A 20,651-nucleotide genomic window follows, 5' to 3' on the forward strand; every position below is an offset into this window, starting at 1 on the left:
GACGAAGTTGCTAATAAACGCACTCGCGCTCGTAGCTCCTACTGCGGTATAGTTTACGCGCGCACACACACGTGCCCCCCTCCACAATGTGCATTCGACCATGCCTTCAATCAAGTACGTATACATATACTAGGGACCAGATGCGCCTGTGGTACGAAAGCGTGCGTGTGCGTTAGTATCGTGAGAGTAGAGCGTTTGGTTGGCGCGCCTATAGTAGTAACAAGCGCACACAGTGAGTACACACCGTTTCTATTAGGAAAACAGTTTCGTTTGCTTTCGGTGCAATAAGTTACTGCTGCTGCTCGTCGCGCGTACACATAGAAAAAAACGTTGCTAGTGCGCGTAGTTTGGGGAGTTCAGTCCAAGGCTGCGCTGCGCCGTGAGTGTGTAAAGTGGGACGGACGAGGAGAGACAAGAGGAGAGAGCGCGAGAGAAGTGATGTGTAGTGTTTCATGACGAAGAAGCCGCCGTCGCCATTGTCGCGGCTTTGCCCAAAAGAAACGAACCACCCCACTTGCCAAGTGTGCCACCGCCACCTCGAGCAGCAAGAGGGAGGAGGCGGAGGAGGAGGCAGCAGCAGCAGCAGCGGTGCCAGCCGGCTCTGACCAGAGTTCTGTCCGTGGTTCTTGCAGCAGCGTACGATTGTGAGTGATTTTTTCTCCACAGTCATGGCAGCCACCGGCAACGGCCTTGGCGAGAATGTAAATGTTGTTGCGATGGCGCCGTTAAAAATATGTATTTACGATTTTCGTGATCTAAAAATGGAGCGAGCGAGAGAGAGAAGAGACAGAGAGAGAGAGAGAGAGAGAGAGAGAGAGAGAGAGAGAGAGAGAGAGAGAGAGAGAGAGAGAGAGAGAGAGAGAGAGAGAGAGCGCGCAATAAGACGAGTGCTGCTGCTTGGCGGCACAAGTGCGCCAACGGTGGGATACACGCAAAACAAATATAGTTGTGTAAGGTCACTGTTGTAGCGGTGACTTGCCACCTTGTTTACAAGGAACATATTTTTAACAATGCGTACACCGGCTTTTTCAATTCTTTGCGTATGCTGCATCTGAGTTTGTCGCCCTTTCGACGGGAAATTTTGTCTACAACAACAAATCGCGCGGATGCGTAACCTCTCGAGTATCCGTCACAAGACAAACAAAGAGGCCGCGAGACTGCCTCGATCGATTTCTTTCTCGCTCTCTGTCTCTCTCTCTCTCTCTCTCTTTCTCTCGCGCGCACTCGCGCTGCTGCCGTTGCCTCGGAAAAATGAGCGAGTATGTGTAATCGGCGTAAAAAGCGTGACTCGACCACGAACGATCGCGATTAGATTTGGCTCAAGGGCGCGGATTTGTTTGACGCGATGTACTTCTCTCCCTTTGCTTTCTTTCTCTCTCCCGTTCTCAGTTTGACATCACGAGGCTCGTAAAATACTTCGGGAATGTTCTGGCTCCCCAAAACAAAGAAGACAGCAGAATGTCTCTGGCGCTAAGAAGCGGATCGATCGTTGTGGCGCCTCTGGTAAACAACAACAGAGAGAAAAAGCCGCGCGACTCTCTTATTCTCTCTCTGTCTCGCGTCTCACAACAGCAGCGACATCGTCATTTCCTTCGTATTGCGCGACGACAAAAGAGCCATTCATGCTGCCCAAGGCCGCGCGGTTCTATCCCACGTAACATCCTGCGGCCTCGTTGCTCCGTCTCGTTTTTGATTCGCGCTATGTGCGTGCATGCATGTACGCGCCCCACGAGCTCACCACTCTTACGGGGGCCGAGTCATCAAGCGAAGTCTTTGTCCGCGCTCGTGGCGCAGGCAATCGGCACTTCGGTGGAAGATGTCCACCGGACGGATGGGCCGGTCAGAGGCGGCCCCTTCTCAGGAGAGCGCGAGGGTGTGAGCACAATAATATAGGTCAGCCGCGGTATCGAGGTCATTGGCTTTCCAGGCGCTCGATCGGTAACGCAGTGCTCGTGTGGGCTTCGAGCCGCACTCGCACGGGCAACGCGCGAGTGCGCTACTTGGTCTCGGACGCGCGCTTGTTGCTCTTCTGGGAAACAGGCCGGATCGATCGATCGGCAACGCGCGTGATTTCGCTCTCGCGCCTGCCGAGGCATCAATCGAGCCTCGTCTGACTGTTGCTCGTTCGTCGACCTTCGTTATTGCTGCTGCAATTTATTCAAGCTGATCTGGATTAACAAAAAACCACTTGGTTTACTTCAAATAGATGCCTCTTGTCACGGATAATCTGGGTATTATTATAAGTATTCGAGCATTAAGAAAACAGCTGAAATGCCATAGGAAAAAATTTTTATGAAAATAGAAGTAGGACCTGTATTATTGAATCTTTCAGGTCGATAAGCTGGTTTATCGGATGGCCTTAAACGAATGGAAATCGAAGTCGCGGTCGAACACTCTTACTTTCGTCGTCCCGTTGAAACTGTGGAGTTTCATCTTCGTAAAAAAAAAAGTTGTTTGGATTTTTTTCCTCGAGCCACTGGAAAAAAAGTAATCTGGAAGTGCTTCTGCAGTGCGGCTATTTTTAGATCGGCATTTTGTGTAATCAGTTAACACAGCTTCGCTTTAATATTGCTTATTGGCAATCGCTTATTACAGTATTCACAGGAAAAAACACTCGTTGAATAATTTTTTTTAATTGTGATTGCTACAGCAGTTCTCGAGAGGGGAAGGAGAAAGGCCGTATAATTTTTTGCCTCGACAAACATCTTCCTTCTCGATTTATTTGTCATTTTCAAAAACAAATCACAAAATCACAAAATCACATTTCCATTCCATAGTCCATTGTAGCAAGGTCTTCTGCTTTTCTCACGACACATTAACGCTTTGATGGATCGCCATTTCACAATATCGTTGGTCGGCGACGCAGCTCGTTTAGACTCAACGTCTGCTACGTTCGGCAACTGTTTGGCTGCGTCGGCGGCGCACATGGTGTGGCTTCGCTCGAGCGTTCCACTAGAAGTCGAGGGTGTATGCGACCGGTGGCAGCGACCGAGTCTCGCGAGCGTTATCGTGGGACCAACAAAACCGTACGGCGACGGCAGCTGCATCTCGACGCTTATCTGCGCGCGCACGTGAAATGCCTACGTGGCAGGGTGCGAAGGAGCGGCTATGCGCTCTCGATACGAGCGATAAGCAGCGCTGCAGTGGACTGTCGATTGGGCCTGTCGACAACCCCGTTCGACTCGGCTCTCCACTGCATTCCTATCAGTCGCGACGCAGCCGAGCTCCGTGCGTTATCGTGCCGCGCGTCACCAGCTGCGATCCGCGCGGTTGGCGTTGCGTGCGTCCCTTCAAGGGTGCGACCACTATCCGGGCAATGGTTGTCAGGACACCGGAGTTTCGTTATTGCAGTGAGCCTCGGCGGCGCATGCGGGCTCGATCGATCCGCCCGATATCCTCAACTTTTGCGTTACCGGCACTGCAAGCGCAACTAGATTTCGCCGATGGCGCCTGAATCACGCGCGCGGCCGCGGGCCGTCGGGAGCTCGTTCGCAGGCTGGCCTGTCACCGCCGAGCCGCGCCTTGGCCTTCACGAGCGCGCTATTGTCTGCGAACAAATCACCGAGAGAGGCAACTTTTGCATTGCAGCTTCTAACGATGAAAGAGGACCTGGACGACGAGGACGCAGGGGCGTGCTCCTCGGGATCCACGGCCGACAGCTTCGTCTCGTCCAATGGGTGAGTACTTGGCACCAAACTTTCTCTTGGCCCGAGCGCACCTGCGCTGCTTTTCTATTTTCATATCTCGCTGGCGTGCGCGCGCGTTCATCTGAATTTTCTTTGAAATTCAGATGGACGCGTTACTTCGAAAAACTACTTGCAAATTGCAATCAGTTGCATTACTTGTCGACGGCCATTGGTAAATCAATGATTTTATAATATTACGTCCACGCTGAGATTTTCGTGCTAGAAATTAGTACATTCAGTACATTGTGATACAAGTGCGTTCGCTCGAGCATCAGCGCCACACGAGACAACAATCTACTTTCCCGAACATGTGCCGTACGGTATTTCTTGATACGACGTGTGCAAAGTACGATTTTGAACGCACGCTTTTGGTCGAGCGTGCGGGAAAGTCGCACTTTGCGCACGGAGCATCGAAAAAATTCCAGCGTTAAAACGATTAGAAATGTTGCACTGCGAGTTCGTTAAACATTATCTATTATAAATACCAAACGTAGACCGAGAATAATCATAGAAACAGTCTAATAGACTTTTCAAAGTATTATTACCACGTCATTTCCTAATTTACGGATACTCCGAAATTTCAATAAAAATAAAAATAATCGTGTGGTTTGAATTCTCGCGCCTGGTTTTGCTTCGCTAATTTTTACGTTTACTTTTTTACAAGCGCAATTTTGATAGACTCCAGGTTTACTTCTTTACAAGTGAATATTCCGGATATTTATGAAGCACGTGATATCTATGTATTTTCTTTAACCTTGTTTGTTATATTCGCGATAACATTATCAGTGTTTCATTCCCGAATACAATGTCATGAATAATATGCGATGATTGAGCGCGCGACAAGTCGAACTCAAGACTATTATTTGATCGCCGAAACAGGCTTATCGGCGATCGAGTGCAAGCTTTAACTAATCGCGCTGTGCGTAAAATTTTCCAAATGCGGGCTATCACCTGCAGCGCGATAAGCCCGAAATAAATAATCATAAGGAGAGCGGCGCGGAGTTGAAGAAAAAAAAAGAAAAAACGTCAGGTCAGAGCAAGATAACCGACTCGCTTTTTCGCTCAATGTTTGGCAGTGTTTGTTCGCCGATAATTAAGGCCATGTAACAGCAGCAACAGCAGCAGTAACAGCAGCAGCAGCAACAGTAGCAGCAGCAGCAGCAGCAGCAGCAGCTCGAATGAGTGTTGGCTGATTAGAACGCGCCTTATCGGCAATTCGAGCGAGGATGAGGAGAGCGAGAGATAACCCCGCTCTCGCTCCGCGGTGCGCTCACCTCCGAACATTTTTGTTTTCGACAGAGGCGCTCCGCCAGTCCCCATGCGCCGATCGCGCCATGGCTGTTCGAGTCGCCCGCGCGGCTCCGCAGGGTAGAGCGTCGACTCAGCCGCGAAGCGCCGGTTCGCTGCCAGAAGCGCGATTCGCGCGGCGTGCTCGAGAGTCCGCTGCCGTTCTTCGCGCCGACCCGCGGTTCGGCGAATCCGAAATTGCGCGTCCGAAGCGGCCTCGTTATCGCCGCGCTTTCGTTTCGCTCTTCTTTTTCTGCCCCCCTATTGCGACTCGTCGCGCGCACGGACACGGGCGCTCCCTGGCAAGAGCGCAGAGGTCGAATCGAGTGGCTCGCGCGCCAACGCGAGCCTCGCGGTGTACGTGTGCGCGCGGCCGCGCTAAGTGCGTCGCGAGAAACAGCTGCATCGCGCGGAAAGCGACGGAGGCCGTGCGAAGGAAAACCGCGTCGCGCTGATCGATCACGCGCGCGCGTTATCGAGAGAGCGCTGCCGGTGATCGGTCGCGCGGACGTGTCGCAGCCGAGGAGGCGCAGGCGGCGCGAGCAAGACGCGGTGCTCGCGCCGTGCGAGGAGAGAGAGAGAGAGAGAGAGAGAGAGAGCGCGCGCGAGCAAGCAGTGTGCGCCTGCGTCGCCGGCTGCGCTGCGCTGCCCGGGCAAAAGGCGGCTCTGCGCGCCGGCCAGTCGGCTCAGTAGGCAGCCGAACGTCGTGCCTCGCGCGCGTGTCAGTTTCCTCGATCTCCCTCCAGCTCCCGTGGACGCCGTCCCGCCTTGCTCCGGCCTGCCGACGAGTGCGCGCGCGGAGCCGGGCGATGAGTGACGACTAGTCGAGTGGTGCCGGGTGAAAGTCGTGTCGAGTGCGCGTGCCCTCGGATCAGTCCGGCCAGACCGGCGCCGTCGTCCTCGTCGGGGTGCCAAGCGTGTGCGGCTGGGCCGCACGGTCGCGCCGCTATGATGACCGAGGCCAGTTGCGTGAGCAGTCACCCGGCGCGGGGCGCCAGCATGTGGCAGGCGACGCAGCAGTACCAGTACGGCGTGCCGCCGCAGCGGCTCTACGACGAGCCCTACGTCCAGCAGTCGACCTTCCTCTACCCCCAGTTCCCGCCGCCGCAGTCCCAGCCCGTGGTGGCCTCCTCCCCGTCCATGTACTACTACAACCTTCCCCACCAGCAGCACCACCAGCAACCGCCGCAGCCGGCACCGCAGCCGCCGCCGCCGCAGCCGCCTCCGCCGCCGCCGCCGCCGCCGCAGCAGCAGCCAAAGGCCAGCCCGCAGCCGCGGCCGGAGAGGAGCAGCACCCCGAGCGCCGCGGAGCTCGCGAGCGCCAGGTTCGTGTCGAGCGGTCGGCTCCTCCTTATCTCGCCTGTTCTCGCTCCGCTTCCCGATCACGTAGGCCGCCGATGTGGGAGCACGCGCAGCGTGCGCAGCGGCAATCTGGCCCGAAGGAGGAAAGTGCGCGCGAAAAGTGGCGCATAAATAATGCATGCGCGCGCGGCCCGCGGGAGGGCTCGCCGGCCCTCCCTCCGCCCAGCGCGCCCGATCTGCACTTTCGGCGCGCAGCCCCTTCCTTCGTTCGAAAGTCCGCGCGAGCGCGCCGCCGCCTCTCGATTAATGCACCGACGGCCCGCGAGCGTCTCCGAGTCGCCGGCACACCTTGCTCTCGCGCCTCCGCCAGCCGGCGACGGCACGCACGGGACCGTCCTCGAGTCCTCGAGTGCAGGCACCCGATCCGCTGGAGTCGCGCGTCTATAAATAGCCGCCGGCCGAGCCTACTGTTTGCGCGGAAAGACAATCGAGCAGCCGCGATTTCTGCAAGCTCTGCCGGCCGGGCGTGATTCGTCAAAGGCCGGCGATCGGAAATTTTCGTGGGCGTGGCGAGCCGAGCAGCTCGTTTGAATAGGGGGGAGAGCAGGAAAAAGACGAAAAAAGACGAAAAAAAACGAAAAAACACGAAAAAAAAGGAAAAAAAACGAAGAAAAAAACGAGAAAAAAAACCGGTCGAACTGCATCGTCTCCGTTCGGCGAGCGGCACTGGGTCGGCCGGCAATTGGCGCGGCTTTCAATCGGCGCGACTGCTCGCCGATGATTGGCGACGCCGGTCCGAAGCGGTTCGGCCTTGGGCCGTCGCGGTCGTCCACACGCCGTAAATATTTGCGGCCGCGCGTCATTCGCCGTAACATCCAGTCCGTGTAGGTCGTGCGCTTGTACGAGGCATACAATCGCTGCCGCCGGCGACCCCCACCCCCCGCCGCCGCCGCCATTCATATGCTGCGCCGGGCTCGGCGAGCGATCCGCCGAGCGCCGGAGCCGGTTTCTTGTTTACGCGGAGCAACGGGACGCGAGCGCCTCGTTTTCGGCCGGTTGGCCTTGGATCGGCCGGCTGGTCGCGTACGCGGCCGCCTTTATTTTCCGCCTATCAATCGGCGAGCGAACTGGCGCGGCGCTGCTCTCCCTCTCGCCGATCCGAGGAGCGTTGCACTCGTTTCGTCACTTACGTCACCGCCGCGACGCTCTGCCGTCACGTCGCCGTGCCGCCGTCGAATTATTGACCCCCCACTCCGAGCCCTCCTTGCGTGCTCGTCGGCCAGCCTTCGCGTTTATAAAAAAGCAGCGGCTCTTTGCGTGCGTACGCGCGCTCGTGTTTGTCGCGTTCGATTATTTACGTCGCAATGTCGAAAAACCGCGCGGGAATGTGCCTCCTTCGCGAGCACGTCTGCCGGCGCATAGCTTCGGTCCTCCGCCGCCGTTTTTACGCCGCTGCCTTATAAATAGATGCCGACTCGAGCCGAGGAAAAGAAAGACTCCCACCAGTCTCTGGGCTGCGCGATCCATCTTATCGGACGTATCCGCGGACGCGTTTTTTCCAGCCTGTGTCCGTCTCCTTGCCCGTCGCGCGATTATCCTCGAATCGACGGAGTGAAAAAAGACGAAGCTAATACACGAGACGATCGAATGGAGAAGAGAGAGGCAGAGGGGCAATGTCGAAGTGGACACGGAGACGGAGCGCGAGCGGTTATTGAGCTGCTGTTTATTTGAGGAATTGAGAGACCGCGGCGGCGAGTCCTCTTGCAATATCGGCGAGCGCAACAACAGAAATAGAGAGCGACGAGCGCGTCGACGGACGGGCAGCAGGGGCGAGGAGCTTGCGGCCGCGCGGCCTTGAACTTGGCTCGAGCGCTCTTGGAGCCGCGCCACTCGCGCGCTGCGCCGCGGCGGCTCCGTCTCGTCTCCGTCTGGTCCGCTTCGGACGCCCGATCCTTGCCGGCGGCTCTGGCCAAGCGGAGGAAAGGCGCGCCGCGCTCCGGCCTTGTCCGGCCGCGGCCCTGAGCGGCTCGCGCAGCCTCTTCCTCTTGTTTTGCGCGCTAGTCGCTCGATGCCGAGCGCGATAGTCCTCCACCTCGCCTCTCTGGCTATTTTCGGCGATGCGCGATACCGCGAGCGCGGCGGAACGGAGCTCGACCGGCCGCGCGCTCTCTCGTCGCCGCGGAGGCAGCGCGACGGACGCCCCGGGCATTTCCGCCAGGGGAGTGCCGACGGGCGCATCTCTGGCGGCCGCCCGCCTCGGCCGGTTTCGACGAAAAGCTCGCTCTCCCTCTCCCGAGTCCGCTCGATCGCGAACGAGCCGAGCGCGGCGTTTTCGCCTAAAGTGCGTCATTCGCAAGTCCGGCTTTCGGCAAACACGACCGAGTCGGAAGAGCGAGCTGTATCGCTCGTAGCAACGGCAGCCAAACACAGCTACGAGTGCCATTCGGCGAGACTGCTATAAATACGTATTTAATGCCTGATTCCCGTGCGGCTGTCGATCATCCGACGCTCGAACGTGTCGCGTGCGCACACCTGTCCGCGTGAATACGCGCGCGAAAGAGCGACGCATGGAATTATTGCGAACGCCCCGACGGAGAGAGAAGTTGACTGATCGCCGGCGACGACGGACAGAGAACGCTACACGGCGCTACCTCGAGCCACGGTGCGTCCAAAACTTCCTTCCCGCGGACGGAAACGCGCGTAAACAAGCACCGCTTCGGGTCGCTCGCAAGCCACAGCACATCCGATCGCGCATCGCTCTCCTCTGCGGCCACGTCGATTTAGATATAACGGAAAAAAAACGAAAGAAGAAGCTCGAGCGGCGGCGATAACGTCGTCGCGAATTTCTCCGCTCGGGGAAAAAAAGAGCAATATTTTCGCGAGAATGGGACGACGCGGTGTCGCAGAGAGAGAGAGAGAGAGAGAGAGAGGGAGGAAGAGAGAGAGAGAGAGAGAGAGAGAGAGAGAGAGAGAGAGAGAGAGAGCGAGCGAGAGAGAGAGTGTGTTTTTTCGTCGAGACGCGCGCGCGGCTCGTTATCAGCGAGTCAATAAATCCAGCGACCTTGTGTATTTCGACGCGGCGCGCTGTTGCATTCGATCGAGCGAATTATTTGTCGGAGAGAGAGAGAGAGTCGCGCAGGCAATCGCGCGCCCGATTATTTAGTGTGCCGGCGATAAGGCGGCTGGCTTCGCCCGGCACGAACACCACTGCTCGAGGGAGCGCGCTGGCAGGTGTCGATCGCGCTCTCGCCGAGTCAGCGGAACGGGGTCAGAAGAGCGCCAAGGCCGGGCCACCCTCCGTCGCTCGGCCGGCTCCGCCCAGTCGGCCGCCGAGGTGGACCGCTGCAAGCTGAGCCGCGGATCGGTCCTAGGCCAACGCCGTGCTCTTGCCGCCTATTCGGGCTGCACGAGGCGCGGCATATGCGGCCTGCAAAACAAGATCAAGTCGAGCGATACGAGCCTACGAAGTGGCTCAATATATATTATATATATAGCCAAGTTGACTGAACTCTTCAAGGTCTCGCTTCGCGCGCGATAAAATCGTTGGGCGTGTTTATTCGACACTTAGCGTTTCGTGCGTACGCGCAGGGTCGTAGTTCTCCCACCCTCCTCCCTCCTGCGGGCCGTGTCATTTCGATCGGCGGACAGCGCCGGAGAGCGAGCGGGGCAGGACGCGACGCGTAGTCCGACTCGAGCCAGCGCCAACTTTCACGGGGAGGAGGCTCGATGCTTTCCGCGAAAAGACATTTTCGCAGGGGTGGCCCCCTACCCTACCGCCTCGCGCTCACACGTCATCGGCCGCTCTGTAATATTTAACAGTCAGCTGGTCGCGCGATCGACATTCGGACTGCGCTTGCGTGAGCGCGCCGTGCAGCCGCGGCCCAGAAGGAAATTTCCGTAGTGCTCATTTCTATTTTATTATTATTTGCATAAGTGGAATGGAGCGAGCCGTGGAGCGCCAATGTCGAAATGATCGGCGCTGCCCGAGCAGACGAGCATTCACTTTCGTGAATATTCGATCGGCCGCGCGGCGGACGCGGACGACCGCCTCCTCGAGCAGCCGAGTCGAGCGCGGTTGTCGCTCGGACCCGACGCCGGGAGCCACGACCGGCTGCGATAGGTCCGCGCACTCGGCGTCATTGCGTGGCCGTGTTTGCCGGGCCGACGTCATTTATGGTATTATTCTTTGTTCGCGGCGCGCGTGTTAATTTATTGAGCAACGATAAGCCGTCGACAGCGCGAGCGCGACGGCGAATCGACCTTATTTTCGATGCTGCGTCGGGAGCGCCCCCCTCGACCGCGTCGCCGACGAAATACAGCCGCGAGTTCCGAGCGAAGCGGCCTGCGAAAAAGAAAACAACTTATCATCGCTGCCGGCGAGGCCGGCACGACGCACGTCGATAGCGCTTTTTGCGATACTCCACGTCGAACGCGCTCGACCTTGACGACTCGACTCGAGAGGGCGCCCCGCTGGACGGCGAAAGGGGGCAAAAAAGCCTCCCTCCGCGGCGCCTCGACCCCGAGGCTCCGTCCGCTCGCCTTGCACTCGCCGCCGCCTCTCGCGCGCCTTGTTTTTTTCATCGCCGAGCGCGATTATAAATAATCGCCGCGTAGTTGATTTACGTAAGCTCTGTATCTGGCGGATCTGCCACGGTAGACTGACACGCCCCGATGGATGTTCTCTCCGTGCACTCCTGCAGCCGCGGACTCGCCGCTGAATTTACGACCGTCGCTCCACTCTTCGACTCTCGCCGTCGGGCGTTTATTGTTTCGCGCGAATTTACGATGCATCCGGCCCGCGCAAGACTGATCGGAGTGGTCGCTCTCGAAAGATCGACGCATATTAGCGAGGAAAACAGCACCGATAGCCGCTCGCTTCAATTACGGCGCGCTATATATTCGTATAGGCCAATCAAGAGGATATATTTCCTGCGAAAATCGAGGGATGAATGGAATCTATCCAGGACTCTTCGAGGCAACGTGGATCGATAGCTCAAGCAAAACCTATCTCCAGATTTTCCATCAGTTTTTTTTTTTGCATTGCACAAATGGCCAATTTAAAAATTAGAATAGCTGGATTCGCAACGAAGATTTTAAACGAAAAATGTATTTTCGATAATTACAAGTCGTACATAATTATAACGATGAAACGATAAATCTAGCGGCTTTCAATAGTGGAAAGCCTCAATGTTTTTAATGCTTTGCTACGTTTTAATGAATTCGTCACTTTTTCACTGATAATGAGGCATATACCGAAGACTCGGAAAAGACTGGAATCCCGCGTTCAAACTGATGCGCTCGAAAGATGTGAGCGTATCTCGGTAACTAACTAATTATTTCGATATTACTTTTGCGCCAATTTCGATATTTCTTTTTTTTTTTTTTTTAATCTGGGCTAGCTTCAAGAATTATAAATATTACTCTAGTCATTATCAATCTTGACCTTGAGCAAGGTCAATCGTCATTGTATCTCTTGTATTCCTAGGTAATAGAAATTTTCATCGCCAATGAACATTAGCAAAATAACATTTAATATTCAGTGAGTAAAGGTTAACATAGTGCAGTAAATAATAAATTACAGTTAGTTTATTCGATGATAGCAAGTACATGATCTTTTCTAAGAATCAGAGTTTTCTTTTTGAATACGAATAAACTTTTGAAAGAATTCTTTTTGCAATAAATATTCGACACGTTAAACGAATGATCATTATCGAGGGTTGTTGGTACTTTTCATTGCAATAACCGACGAAAGAAAGTAATCGAGCGCAAGACCGAATTGTGGCTACGTTCGATGCAGATCGGCCCGCGTATGCTTCATCCATCCCTTGGATTGCTGCTCTTCTGATTGGCCTATCGGGACGAGGTGGAACCGAGCGGCGCCGGCTGGCAACTTGTTGGACACTGCGCAATGCGAATGCAGTGCGCGTAGCATAGTGTGCAACAAGTTGTCAGCCGGCGTCGGCGCTCGCCGCGCTTATCCAGCTAACGAAGCCGCTCTGCGCTGCGTTATCGGGGGCCACGGGCGTTGTTGACTCGCGCGCGCAGAGGCCGCCGAGCTCGCGAGACTCTGGGACGCCGGCTGTCTCGCTCGCTCGGCTTCCAAATAAAAGTCCGAGCTACCTATGGGCGCGTCGCTTATTTTGGCCGACGCCGAGTTTTCTTTTAGCCCCGGCGATCGATACGCCCTCGCCAGACGCCAATTGAGCGCGATCAATCTTTCACGAGCCAGAGTTTCGCGAGGCTTCGGACCGAGCGAACGACGTTCCGCCGATTAAGGGGGCTCCGGCGCCCAAACTTCGGAGATTAGCTGCGGCTATTTTTGTCGGCGCCGTGCTCAGCCGTGGACAATTTTCAGATACTCGGTCTGGAAGTTCGCACGCTCTCGCGGGCCGAACCGAGGAGGAGGACATCTTGGAAATCGATCGTCTGTTTTGCCTTCATTCAGCAGCTGTGCAATAGCAAACTAACTTAATACTCGCCGAAACTTGAGCTTCGCCCAACTGACAACGACGTCTCACTCTCTTATCAGCTGATTTCAGCTGATTTAATTATCTTGCGCTCTTTGTGTATCACAAATGTGAATTGTATTTTTGTACTTTGTTCTATTTCTTAATCGGGATCGCGGTCTATTTGCGATGATTATCTATCCGCTATCGGATCGAAATCTAGGCTTCGTACATTTTATTATAAATAGATGTGGAATCCGCCTGACGTCAGTACTGTTGTGAACTGAAGCAGGCCGTCATATCCTAGCTGGCATCGTCACCTAGGATTTTATTTTTAATATTTTTAGTTTGATCCGCACGATGAAATAAAATTGAAAGAATGAAGGATTGAAAAACAATTAAGGAACGCCCACTTATGCGAAAAAGAAGTAAAAAAAGAAAACCCATTTTACTTTATGAAAAAAAAGGCAAGGAATGATGAAATAAATACTGAAATGAAAGTTAATACTAATGTGGTAACATAACCACGTTGTGGCGAGAATGCTGCTCTTCTGTAAATGAATTGAAATTATGTTTGTTCACGCACTTGTGCATTAGTAAGCGTGCGATCGAAGGATGCATTCGGTTATAAGGAAAAGCAGATGTGTTAGTGCATTTGCCAGCGGATGGAGTTACAGATTTTGCTCGAAAGGCTTTAATTAAGACAGATGATAGAGGATTGAGTAATCGTTGTTTTGCGTCTTTTACTTTCACTGAGGAAAGCTGTGTCCAGCAAGTACTGCCACTGCATGTCACCGCGAAATATCATACACTCGTACATAGTGTCACGATACGTCAATAATTTGATGGGCGGCTGTTCATTCGAGCAGCAGTGCACCGTTAGCGATTAACGACTCTGCTTTCCCTTTCAGCAATCCGCGAGCGTCGCGCAACGCCGCGGAAAAACACCGGCGGGACAACCTCAACACGCAGATCCAAGCGATGGCGACGCTGGTGCCGGCCGTCTCCAGCGGCGGATCCCGCAAGCGCGACAAGATATCCATCCTGAGGCTGGCCGCCAACTATATCCGGATGCACTACAGTGAGTATACGCGCGCTCGAGAGCGGGGCCCAGCCGCACGGAGCTCTAACCGTGCGCCTGTGTCTGTGTTTTGCAGCATTGGGCAGGCCTAGCGGCGAGTTCCTCCCGTCCAAGTACAGCGACATCGATCTCGAGGACCGGCTGCTCGAAGTAAGTCGTGCGGGGCTCATTGCCAGTCAGTACGACCCGCGCTGCACGCACCCGACATACGAATGCCTGCTAATGCGCCCGCTGACGGTGCCGTCTCTGCCTCTCGCCGGATCGCCGAGATTCGCGGCTCTAGGCCCGACAGTTTCACGCTCATTTTTGTTCTCGTTGAAAACGACACCGACGCCGTATTGTTCCGGTGCTTGTGTAGCGAGCATTTAGTTTTCAATGAGTTTTGAATATCCGGCTGACGCTGCTGACATTCAAAACTATGAGCGGAAAGGTGTCCATTTCAAATGAAAAAATGTGGAATAGCACGGTTTTGAGCGAAATAACGAAAAATTGCCGTAGAATCGTTTCTGCGGAGTCGGTGATACTCCGTGAATTCTCACGCGGAGAATGTCTCGGCTGACGCAAGTCCAGTAGCATTAAGCTAGAATAGCGATCGGGGACGGAAGGAAGGCTAAATGGCAATTGCCTGATTGCAGGATCTGGCGGGAAATTTGAGTTTCCTGCTGGTGCTAACGACCAGCGGCAAGATCATCTACGTCAGCCGGCACGTGGAGAAGCATCTCGGCCACGAACAGGTAAATCTTAAAGGCGTCGATCTACATTGTCGCGCTCCTCCACGGTGCGCTCGGTTATCTGCGATCGGCCACTATTCGCATCGTGCGTAAACACCGACGGGGGCGTCGTGACAGCGACAGCTCCGCGAGGGGAGCTGCGCGGTCAGCTAGTCGATAGCTGCAGTTCGGCGAGTCGCGACCTTGAGTTCGCACACGCAGCAACGGTTGCGGGAATTATCGATCAAGAGCCAGGCGAATGCAGAGCGAGCGAAGCGCTGCCATGGCAACCCTTGTGCAGCCCCTGGAAAACTCTGCAGGCGCGCGGTCTACCATTTTCTTTTACTTTTTTCCTCATCTTTCGTCTTTTCTCACCGGCAAGTTTCTCTTCTTCTCTCGCTTCACTTCGCGCCCGCTCGCGCGTCTGCGCGCAACCCCGTTAACGCGAGCGAATTTCGGCGATGAGAGGTAAACAACGCTACGCGATCACGAGATGTGCGCGCATGCCTGACTTCACTTTGATCCCTCGAAGCTTGGCCGTAGATCCGCGGCCGAGTTGCCTGGTGACAGCGACGTCGCGCCCTGTTCGCATTCGTCCAGGACGTCATCGGTTCATTGGTTATGCCGATGCACGGTGAAAGTAGAAGCAGCGCTTTCCCTAATCAGCTTAAATAACGAGTATGCGGGGGGGGGGGGGGCTCGTTAGCGGCTCTGCAAGTGATCGCCCGTTCTCCTTGCGCCCGTTGAGGGGTCGAGCAATCATGGCTCGTCGACGCCCCGCTAGGAAAACGAGGCTGACGTAGGTGCGCTTATCGCCGCAGACGGACTTGATGGGCGAATCGTTATTCAACTACGTCTACGAGGACGACAAGGACGAGTTGAAACGCCAGCTGACGCCGGACACCAGCTTACTGCCGGCCCTCGTCAGCAGCTCCGACTCGGTCGAAGACAACTCCAACTCGTCGTCCGACGACAGCGCGACCTACCAACCGGACTATCGGCAGTTCCGCTCGCAGCGACGCGTCTTCAACGTGAGGATGTCCGTGCGCACTAACTCGCGCAGGGAGGCGGTGCACTACGAGTACATACAGCTGTCGGGCGTGCTCAAGCTCTCCAGCGAGAGGATGCTGCAGGAGCAAGCCAACGGTGGCAAAGCCAAGAAGTGTACGCGCAATTCATTATTATTCGCTAGTGGCACTTATCTGGCTTGCGTTGCGACGTGCTTTCTGACCGTTTGCATTCAATGAATGCGCAGTGAGCAACCTGACCAGCAACGACATTATCTTCACCGGCACGGCCAGGCTGCTGCAGAGAAAGTCCGTCTCCGAGCTGCCCTACTTGGTGCACAACAGGAACGAATACTACACGCGCCACTTGGTCGACGGCCGAATAATCTTCTGCGACCACCGGATATCCATCGTGGCCGGCTATATGGCCCAAGAGGTCTCCGGTACGAGCGCCTTCAAGTTCATGCACAAAGACGACGTCAGGTGGACCATCGTCGCTCTCCGCCACAGTAAGTGCCCCCGCTACTCCCGAGCTCCCTCGGCGAGCGGCTTACTCACCACTCATCCCCGACGCCTTGTTGCAGTGTACGATCACGGCACGCCCTACGGCTCGTCCTGCTACAGGCTGATAGCCAAGACCGGCCAATACATCTACCTGCGCACTCACGGTTACCTGGAGTTCGATGAGGAAACCAAAAACGTTTCCTCGTTCATCTGCATCAACACGCTTACGTCGTACGTTCTCCTCGAGCTGGGCTTGCCCGACTCGATCCTCCAATACCGTCTTTGTTTTTTCTTGCAGACAAGAGGAGGGCGAGGAACTCATCGCCGAGATGAAAAAGAGGTACTCCGCGACGATCAACGGCTCGAGAGCCATTCAGGGGAACGACAGCGGCTTTGTAAGTCAACCATTGCCACGATTGGCTCGTGGCCCGTACGTTAATTACGACCCATCGATCATTTCATAGATAATCATTCAGCAGGAATCGGACACAGAGTGCACGAGCACAATGTCGATAGCACCGACTATGGACGAGCCGGATCAGCTGGAACAAGCGATCAACGAACTGGTCAGCGATCTGCCGGCGACGGTCAACAACGAAGCGCCCTGTCCCGATGAGCTCTTCTCGAGAGCCATGTTTTACTCCCAAAAGCTGCCTCCTCCGAGCGTTCATGCCAATCAGGCCGGCATCAAAGATGTCGATAACATTTACTTCGGCAAGGGTGGCAAAGGCGGCAAGGGTAAAGCTGCTGGCAAAGCAACTGGCAAAGGCAAAGGCAAACAAAGCCCTTCCGCGTGTACGTCCGCAGACTCGCCGACGGATTATCCCGCGAGGCATGGCGAGAGGGTCAGTTCTGTTGGCGAAAAGAGGATTCCAGAGTTGGAAGATCCCACGAGCCCTACTATTGCGGTTAAACCTACTGCTCTGACGACGGACAAAGGTACGTGTAGTGCAGCAGCTTTTCACGCTCCAACATCGTAGAACCAATAAAACTTATCTGTTCTTGCATTTTTTCTAGCTTCCGCGTCGACGAATCCAAGTGAATCGAAAACTTACTCCGAGTCTCTCACAGTAGAGGATGATTTGAGTACAAATGCCACGGCCTCCATCGACACATCTGATGCCGCTGCATCTTATAATTTACAAACTAACCTTGTTACTGATTACGTTCAACCGAGTACACCGTACGACAGTAACTTGGTAAATGTAGTCACACTCAATCCATTTTAGTATTAATCGTTAATGAGTTGTTCATTAAAAATTTTCTTTTCGTAGCAGCAGCAAGTGAACTTAAAAAGGTCATACGATGATGAAGATGAGCAAGTAACGTCCAAGAAGAAAGGAACGGAAAATTGTGTGACTGTCGAGTTGGTAAATGTAAACGATTTTGTCAACGGAGAAATTAGTTTCCCGGCATACATCGAAGTTCAGTCTACGTCTTTGAGAGCTGACTTGCAAGATGTACCAGCTACTTTTCAACAAATCGATACCGATTCGATAGCTCTTGCCTCCACGGATGACTCTTTCATAGAATTGAAAGAATTTTCAGACGAACTAAATCCAAGCATACCTAACAATCCAGGTATATATTTTTCTCTATCCAGTACTCAAAAAAACTTATTCATTCAGAAAATGTTAATTGAATTGATTGTTTTCATTACAGAAGTAATTAAACTATTGACAAATCTTCCACAAACGATAACTCTTGAAGGTATATAAATTATATTATCGCATACTGTCACTCTGCAGATGGATTGCAGTGCATTAATATTGTTTTTATTTTAATTATAAGGAACCGGAGAAGAAGTAAATATTTGTCAGTATCCAACTAGTGATTTAAGAGATTGATTCAACTGAATAGAGTGAACATCATTTCAAGAGGCAACGTCATAGGCATACAATCAAAAAAGTGTCTATTGCGTGGCGCTGCCGTTATCAATCGTAAAACTACTTACGCTTAAAGATATCACTTAGTGCATATGAGAATCACATCTGAACGGTTATTGAAAAATCAATAATTCAAGCGTGGCACAGCGGCATGTAATGAAAGGATTTATATGACCTTAAATTTCTGAAATGAACGACCAATGCCCGTTAACAATGTTTTATTTGTTCAGAGCACAAGATACAATAGTTAGAGAGGTTACTACTAGAGTTAAACTCAATACAGTAGTCGTTTATTCGGCGTTGCAGTGATTAAAACGTAATTGAAATCGGATATTATTCAAGTGATTTTAAAGATTGTTGTCAAAATAACTTATTTTGCCATCTAATTAAAATTTTACAATGAATAAAAATTAAAAGAAAATAGAATTATGCCATCTCTAGAATTCGCCATATAAATTTATGCCGTGTCTAGTCGACCGACTGTAATTGTACAAAATGACGTAATCAACAGATTATCATGTGATGAGAATTCTTTCATAATGAAATTCTTTTGGTTTTTCAATTGAAAAGACTAGGCAACCACAAGATATCGACGACAACTTGCTAAAATATTGTACATAGTTAAGTAGTGTTTAAGAAAAAGAAACCTACCAGACGGTGTTCGACCTCTTACGTACGGGCGCGTATGGAATTTGAACTGAGTGCAAAATGTGACAAGATATAAAATAATGTTGTACGTTATGTTAGGTTTACAAAATAATATGCGTTAGTCTTGAAACCGTTCTAATTCTGAAAATCGTTGCCATTGTTTTTTTAATTAGTTCATCGTAAGACTGCAATGTAACAATAGTGCATGATCGCAAGATTTTCCAAAACCAACAAACTTCCGTAACAGAATAAAATAACTTCAAAGACATCGACAGATTTACGTTTGCACTTTTCTTGGATTTTCTTGCGAAATTATCGGTTGACTTCAATAATTATATTATTGTTTGTAGTTAAAGCATTGTACAATTGATTTTTACGTTAATTGTTTTTAGCGCGCGAATGTTTACGTCTATTGAGCTCCTGCAAGTTTTTTTTTTACATGCTTCAAAAATATTGAAAGTACGTTTGTTATTATTATTATCATTACTATTAATATTGCTATTGCTATTATTATTATTATTATTATCATTATTATTATTATTACCACTGACATAATAATTAATATATTATTATTAAAATATTACCGTATTAATAAGATATTGTATATTATGAAGGTGACAGATGATGATACGATCGATATGTCAAATAAAAAATGTCTTTTTTACTATAAATAACTGTTTCTTATGTAATTCGTCGTTACGACTGTAATATAGTGTTATTGTAATCGAGGAAAATGATTATATTTCCGTCTAATACTGTATTGTATAGATTGTCGATCGTCTCATTGCTGTAAAGTATTTGCAATGATGATTTTGTATAAAGAAAAACTCACTTCATTCGTAATCTCAGTGTTCTCTCGTACCTTCTCAAATGTAACTTGTGAATCCAATCAATTGGAAAAAAATTAACGAAATTGGGCAATAATGGTGAAAAACGGCCATGCTCTGTATATAGTTACATGTTTCCAGTTTTGACAGGCATTGAAAAAGGCAAAAATGTTGTTTGATTGAATTTGCAAATACTGTGAATAGAAGAGAGATACTTGATATACTCGCAGATTTACAAAACTATTTACCGGTTAAGCTTGCAGTCAGAAAGTTGAAGTTTTCTCAGGAATGAGGTTGTCTGGACACATCATTATTACTGTTGCAGCTTTCAAATGTGTTTAATTTACCAGCCAGCGTTTGATGCGTTTTCTTTTATATTTCTTGTTAAAAACATAAGACTTTGTCAGTAGAAACCTTGTACTTAATGATTGGTTAAAAAAAGAGAGAGACAACTAGTTCGTTGAGGAAACTCGGACTGTCCATGAAGCAGATCCTCAGTGATTACTTATTTTCTTGGTAATTCTCAATGAAGTTACAATGATCGACATAATGAAAATAATAACTTTTCCGATTTGTCTGCGCGTGACGTGCTACTAATGCAAAATTAAATCATATTCTGTCATATGTAATATGAAGAACATGTAATATTTATTAATATTGTGTTACTGAATTCGAAATTCAGTTTTCTAGTCGATTATTAAAAAATAATGAAAATTACTTTTACTGCAGTAAAGAAATTGTCCCATTTTTAATTTTAGAAAACCTAATAGCAATCTACATAGTACTTTAAGAAGTTTCTTTTCAGAACCTTATCAAAATTTTATTTTTGTTGAATATCGCACCAGGAATGTTTATTAGTATTTAGTTAATAATTATGTGTAGCACGTCATGAGTTACGTATTCAACCTATATGCTCTAAATCGCTGGAAATTGTATGTACACATGTACCTGTCAAATTAATAGAGTTCTTGATAATGTAATCTTTTATTTGTTTATATAAATTTTAAATTAAAATCGTTGATTTGGCATATATACATATAAATTCTTTACTATTTTTGTTACGTTAAACTGAAAACAAACAATTATCGTAAAATTAAAAACGTAATTTCAAAAGAAAGAAGAAAAATGGGAAAAAATTTAAATTAGAAGGAGATAAAGGTGAATTAATATTATTATTACTATTATTATCGTATAACAAATAATTATTTCTTTACGATGATTGGGAATCATTGTAAACATCAAAGTTATTGTGTCAAGACTGAATTAT

General features: G+C 50.9%; 1 protein-coding gene across 6 annotated transcripts; it reads left to right on the forward strand.

The window, feature by feature from the left end:
- The first annotated feature begins 141 nt into the window (after positions 1 to 141).
- Positions 142 to 20,622, forward strand: LOC131665097 (neuronal PAS domain-containing protein 2-like). Of its 6 annotated transcripts, none has more exons than XM_058936721.1 (13): positions 142 to 644; positions 3,589 to 3,677; positions 13,633 to 13,802; positions 13,879 to 13,952; positions 14,438 to 14,536; positions 15,334 to 15,676; positions 15,768 to 16,254; positions 16,322 to 16,418; positions 16,488 to 16,962; positions 17,041 to 17,222; positions 17,298 to 17,604; positions 17,686 to 17,733; positions 17,815 to 20,622. In XM_058936721.1, the coding sequence occupies exons 2-13, from the start codon at positions 3,598 to 3,600 to the stop codon at positions 17,868 to 17,870; spliced, it is 2,418 nt and encodes an 805-aa protein (XP_058792704.1). In that variant the 5' UTR covers positions 142 to 644; positions 3,589 to 3,597; the 3' UTR covers positions 17,871 to 20,622. The 6 variants fall into 6 exon arrangements, with proteins under 6 accessions (XP_058792704.1, XP_058792700.1, XP_058792699.1 ...); XM_058936720.1 differs by lacking the exons at positions 142 to 644; positions 3,589 to 3,677 and adding an exon at positions 5,443 to 6,298 and having other exon boundaries at positions 15,768 to 16,028; positions 16,104 to 16,254; XM_058936717.1 differs by lacking the exons at positions 142 to 644; positions 3,589 to 3,677 and adding an exon at positions 5,429 to 6,298 and having other exon boundaries at positions 17,301 to 17,604.
- The last annotated feature ends 29 nt before the right edge of the window (positions 20,623 to 20,651 follow it).

This window comes from Phymastichus coffea, unplaced genomic scaffold, assembly GCF_024137745.1.
Source record: "Phymastichus coffea isolate CEN01 unplaced genomic scaffold, Cenicafe_Pcof_1.1 PCOF00047, whole genome shotgun sequence".
NCBI lineage: Eukaryota > Metazoa > Arthropoda > Insecta > Hymenoptera > Eulophidae > Phymastichus > Phymastichus coffea.

What these genes read in the sequence shown, in the direction of transcription:
- LOC131665097 (XM_058936716.1), top strand. Translation starts at nt 5,922, where the DNA reads ATGATGACCGAGGCCAGTTGCGTGAGCAGTCACCCGGCGCGGGGCGCC. An exon ending in CTATATCCGGATGCACTACA is followed by an intron (nt 13,803 to 13,878) that starts GTGAGTATACGC and finishes TGTGTTTTGCAG; the next exon opens with CATTGGGCAGGCCTAGCGGC. An exon ending in AAGCATACCTAACAATCCAG is followed by an intron (nt 17,605 to 17,685) that starts GTATATATTTTT and finishes TTTTCATTACAG; the next exon opens with AAGTAATTAAACTATTGACA.